This window comes from Silene latifolia, chromosome Y (genome assembly GCF_048544455.1).
Source record: "Silene latifolia isolate original U9 population chromosome Y, ASM4854445v1, whole genome shotgun sequence".
Lineage (NCBI taxonomy): Eukaryota > Viridiplantae > Streptophyta > Magnoliopsida > Caryophyllales > Caryophyllaceae > Silene > Silene latifolia.
Window position 1 is genome coordinate 310347114 of NC_133538.1, and position 6139 is coordinate 310353252.

Genomic DNA, 6139 nt, shown 5'->3' on the forward strand with positions numbered 1-6139 from the left:
TAGAAAAAGGATTTAGGATGCGAAAGCATGTGACGGAAGTTAAATGAATTAAGGCCGAATACACGTATTTCACGGTCAAAATTAATCTAACCGAGGCTACGGCCTAGCCATGACCGACACCTGCCCAGCCACGGCCTGGTCGTACACTCGACATGGCTGAGCCACGGCGTGCAAGGTCTGGCCGCAGCCCCTGCACAGAACATCCAGCAGCAAACAACAACACAGTACAGAGCACAAAAAGATGCAGCCAATCCCTACTGTCCAGCCGTCTTAGGACGGTTTCCTACGCCAAAACAAGATGGATTTCACCCGTACAAAAGACCCGATCCAAACATGTACATGTACTTGAGACAATAACAAAAAAAATTGGTTACATTTAACATAAAGGAACCCGTCAAAATAGCCCGCAAATACTGGTCAACAAATCCATTACCACGGTTTTAAGTTCATTTGTAACTATCTTAAGACGAAATTTTAAGCATGAAAAGGGGTGAAATCTCTCACATACAACTAAACCATTACATACGTGGATATACATATGAGACGGAAATTAACTAATTAGCTCAAATGCAAGCTAGCAACCCGTCTAAAAACAGCCCCAAACATGACCCGACACAACCCCTTATACGTCATCTATTCTGAAATTGTGAGACTTATACATGTTCATCATGCATCAATAATGCTAAAATATTGTCCTGTAGGTAAGAGGAACAGACTACAAGACACCTGATGGGGCACATGTATACAAGATTACATTGATGTGGCAGATCTCGTTGATGGTCAAGTTAAAGCTCTTGAGAAGGCAATGCCTGGCAAGGTCAGAATCTATACTATCGGCAGTGGTAAAGGTAGTTTGACACGTCTTTCATCAAATTCCCCATCTCAGCTCGAAATCCGTCTATCACGGCTCCAAAATGGCACCCAAACAGTCCCCCTTCAACCCATTTTAAGACAGCTTATAAGGCGAGATTAAAATGGAAATTAAACACAACAATTTCATGAATAACAACTGATTTACACCAAATACTACTCGAAATTTCCAAGTAAAAACAGTCCACACAACCCTTGTTTCGATTGCCCAAAACAGAGGACGAATCCGTCCCATATTACTCCAATTTTACGCATACTCACCGTCCAAGGAAGACTCACCCTAAGACAATACTTGAGACAAGATTAAGACGGAAATTACCATACAACTGAGAAAGATATAAAAGAACCAAACTTTATCAAACAAGGGCATATTAAACGACACATAAGACGGAAATTACGACATTCGTCGAGTAACCTATCACCGTTACCTTAAACGCTCCTTATTCTTCGAATAGACGGTCCCCAAAGCTTGAGTCTTACTCCGGGTCTTCAAATCCTTCATTAAAGAGCAAGAAAACGGGATAAAGAACCTAAAAGACGAAATTTTTATAAGACGGCGAAAAACGAAACCATCACAAAAATGAGACTTTATTACCTTGAAAGATGAAGGAGGAAGTAAGGAGGAGAATGGTACAAAAGTTAAGAGGAATGGTGAAGAAATGGGCGTGAAATCCGAGCTTGAAATCGGCCAAAAATGGTGTTTATATGCTCGTTTGGTTTGTGTTGTTGAAGCTGCTGTGTTGTTGTTTTTTATCAGATTTTTCGAAAAGAAGTGAAAGGGGTAAGAGGGTTAGGGATTTGGGGATTGGTCTATTGGTTTTGTGAGGGAGAGTGAGTGTAATAAAATAATAGAAGTAGGTAGTGTGTTATCGATACGGGATAGGTTGAGAATAGATTAGCCTCACATGAGAAAATGTGACGGTCTCAGCTAGACGGAAAATTTGTCTTAAACATACTATAATTTAAGACGGAAGTTTACTATTATTAATATTATTATTATTGTGTCTATTAATATTATCCGACAAAAATATTTATTTTATATAAACAAGCTTGTGAAAATATAACTTTTATAAAATTTATGTTCAAAAGGAGATTAATTAAATTAAATAATTTAAAATATAAAATAAGGTAATCGAACGGTTAAATAAATTTTAAATGTCAAAATGAGAAATTCGCGGGTGTTACAGTCCATACCTCTCCATGATCTCATCCCATAAATCTTTTGCAGTCCTTATGTATTTCAATGTTTCTCTGATGGATTTGTCCATGGAGTTCAGAATCCACTTGAGCACCATCAAGTCACAGCGAACAAACTGATGATATTTCTTATCTGTAGCAGAAGGCTTGATCAACACACCATTAATGAACCCTTCTTTATTCTTTGCAGCCAATGCCAAAAGAACATCTTGCTTCCAGCTGAGGAAATCAGTCCCATCAAATAACACAGGTGTAAGCAAGGAAGTAGGCTGATCATAAGAAGAAAGATATAAGGGATCATCGTAAAACTCATATGAATCAGAAGTTGTGGAATGATCAGCAGAAGCAGGCATATTGATTAATATGTGGGAATTAAGACTTTAAGAAAAGAAATAAATGGTATAAAAGAATATATGAAGAAGATGAAGATGTATTAAGAGAATATGAAGATGTATTGAAGAATATATGAAGATGTATTGAAGATATGAAGAACGGTGTATGAAGATATGAAGAATATTGTATGAAGATAAGAAGATTTGAAGTGGAAGCGTAACTGATTCTTGATGAATCAAGAACCTGATACCATGTAAAACATCAATAATCTTGTATTGATGTGAAGTATAGATGAATAAGAGAATTGTATATGTGAATGATTATCTATAAATTTCGTATATCAAACTTGTGAATATGGTTATACAATCATCCGATATTTATAGTGGTAGAATACCAACTTAAGCTAACCTAACTAACTCTAGTTTAGGTCTAACTAACTTATGGTTGTTATAACAAACTTATAACTAATCATGAGTCTTTATACTTCAATATATCATGACACATCAACACATTAGCATATTTCTTATATATTTCCTTCTATTCAGCCTAATGTTCCCCTTTCTCTAATATATGCGAGGAGTATTATAATGAAAGGGGAACTTTACGCTGAATAAGAGAGAGTATTTTTTATTCGGAATAAGTCAGAATAGGATACAAAAATGGGATATATGATCCTCACTGTCTATAGACACATATAAAAGTATTTGTATTGCCTTTTATGTAGATTTTTCAAGATTAGTACAACTTTTGTATATTCTCTTGGATACAATTCATACAAGCAACAAAAACTCAAAAAGTATGTATACATATGATATGTGCCAGTGTGCCACTGATTTCAGCTGCCTATGCAATTATACTAGCAAGTCGATCGGATGTATGTGTTCAATAACCCGTCAGCATCAAAATGCCAATTCGCCAAAAAAGCATATGATGCACCCGTAAACCTTCACTTATGCTCCAAATTCCAAAAACTCAATTGACTTTGGCAGTTGTGAAAAAAAGTGGGATGGCATAAGTTAAGGCACTAAAAGGAAGTCCCATCAAAGCTTGTGTAATCGAACCCATGACTTGCTCAGTGTAAATCGGAGAAATATCGATATTAGATACCACTAGGTGTTACGTTAGTGTTAATGTGTACTCTAGGAAAACATGTGTATTATCTAATTGTAGACTTGTAGTTAATTGCTCGCTCGAAAATTTTTTCCAAATTTTTCCGAGTAAGCAATAGTAGGAACGTTATTCATCGTCTTGAATGTACCCACAAATAAGCATTGTGGCACATCGTCGAAGAATGTAAATCCTAGCACGTTGCTCCTTAACCAAAGAAGCGCATATTTTCGTGAACCCGTTTTCCTTTCTCTTATAAGGAGTATTAGAAATGGTTTTGTATTGTTGGAATTGAGCCATTAATACTAATATTTGATTATACAAGTGAAAGAATTATTTAGTATATGGTTTGATTGTAGTGTTGAAGGACAATGTGAATAAGTAATGGAAGTGTTAGTAAGTGTAATGCGCTTATATATACAAGAAGGTAAGTAACAATGGTTGACTAATACGATCTCGAAAAAAGAGGGATTTGTAAAGGAAGACGAATTCGACGTAATTTTCAAGGACGAATCGACCGTGGAATATGAAATGAAAAAATAATGATATAAGGAAGATTGTATCACAAATTAAAACAAGTGAGCATAGAAAAAGGATATGATGCTTAAAACAAGAGAAATAAGGGAACATTGGACCGGCAATTTAGGGTTAGTTTTGGTTGTATACTTGGATTTTGTTTGATCACAAGCACAAATTACTATAAGGTCTTGATGCCCTTTAGTCACCTAACAAAGGCAAGACATCACACCATGGTTAGTGGTTACACCACTAATCATGGTATTATAAGGTTGATTATTAGGGATGTTATTATAATTTGTTTACTAACAATAAATAGTTGTCACTTAGTGAGGAGAATACAATGGTGGCGCTAGGAACGGGCTGACAAGGGCGTTCTTCCTCGTTGAAGGATGAAAATGTCAAAAAAGTGGTGAATATTTCGATTATTTCAAGTTTAACTATAATTACCCATTTATCCTTGCTGAAAATTTCCACCCCCGTTATTCTGCTAATTGTTAAAGTCTTCGACTCTAGACGTACACAACTTCTCGTAGAAGAGCGTTGTTGTATGAGAGACCCATACATCCAATTAGTAAATTACGTTATAGCTATAACCATAGGTGCTCCCCTAGAATGCCAGAATGGTCATTCGCCTTGTAGTGTTATCACACAAGATGATCGAAGGTCGTTTCCAAAATGAAAGGTCATCGGGAGATATCGTATGTGATCCGATCCATGGATCCTCTATCGGGAAAGTTAGATTTCACAGTAAGACGATCTTATAGATGTGTTAGTTGATTTCACAGTAAGACGATCTTATACAATACGTACATTATTCACGAAGTGATTAACTATAACAATTCCATCCGCCCCCAACTCCGAGCCTAATTATCAGACAAGAGCTAAGCTAAAATTAAGATTAAGAATAGTCAAATACATTACCCAAGATTGCAGGGATTACTCTATAATCAATCAATACATATATATAAAGCAGAAACTTTTCAAGCGATATTAAAGAGTCCAACTTTTTTAGAAATCCTAACAAGAGTAGATTTCGAAAAAATAAATAAAAAAAATTATCCTAATAAATGTAGATTTCTTAGTATTTAAAACAAATTTTAATAAAATTATCCTAATATAAGTAGATCAAATATATTTTAATAAAATTATCCTAATATGAGTAGATTAAAATTATCAAATAGATAATAGAAATTCATAATAGTTCAAGTTATCGTATTTATTTTACCCCACTTATGGTCTCATACATTTTTAGTTTGTATTCTCGCATCAAAATACAAGAAGCTGTCGGATAAAAGATGAATTTATTTATTAAAGTGTTATGTTAAGATGATGTAGTGTAATCTTACGTAATTACACGAAATATAAATTACGATTTCATCAAAATGTAATCACTAAATAATCATTGGAGTGTGTGTATAGAAATCATAAACATAAACGCCTCCATATACATTCAAGTTATCAATACATAAAATATTTCACTAATCTATATATGATACTATTTTTGTTTAACTAATTTATTTTCTATAAGGATGTGGAGATCATTAGACTGAGGAATGAAACCGAGAAAAACTAAAGTAGAATTTGGGGGTTTAAACAACTCAAAGCTTTTGTATAACAATGGAGTAACTCATAGTGTTATTCATATGATGAATTGATGCTCAGTTGTAGACTCATGCATTAATAGTATCACCTAATTTCATCTACTACAAAATATCATATATACAACATATATCCAAATAATCTAACCATTACGAAACGTCATTGCTCTTTCATGGACACGTTTTACTCTTTCACGGACTTTTTGCCATAATTTTTCCACTCCTTACCCTTATTCCAATGAACACAAAACAAATTCTCTCTTTTTCTATCTCTTAAAATTAATCAACTTTTCATGAAATTACCCAATTATTAATCTTAATTCTCATAATCAAGTAATGATTCTCACTTTTCATTGATTATTATTTCATTCTTCGTATCAAATTAATATAAGTAGATGTAAATAATAATTAAATAAATTAAATTAGGGTTCCTTCGAATCGAATTAAGACAAATTAGAGTCGCCACCAAGTTTTTTGGGAACTTGGAACCGTTCAAGTCAACTTTACACCTTTCG

The 6139-nt window shown here is 34.2% G+C and overlaps 1 protein-coding gene across 1 annotated transcript; it reads right to left on the reverse strand.

The window, feature by feature from the left end:
- Positions 1-3636: 3636 nt before the first annotated feature.
- LOC141631166 (small polypeptide DEVIL 22-like) lies at positions 3637-3807 on the reverse strand. The gene has a single exon (XM_074443871.1). The coding sequence runs from the start codon at positions 3805-3807 to the stop codon at positions 3637-3639; it is 171 nt and encodes a 56-aa protein (XP_074299972.1).
- Positions 3808-6139: the final 2332 nt, after the last annotated feature.

Excerpts from the sequence above, each read along its gene's own strand:
- LOC141631166 (XM_074443871.1), bottom strand. The coding sequence starts at position 3,807 with ATGGCTCAATTCCAACAATACAAAACCATTTCTAATACTCCTTATAAG.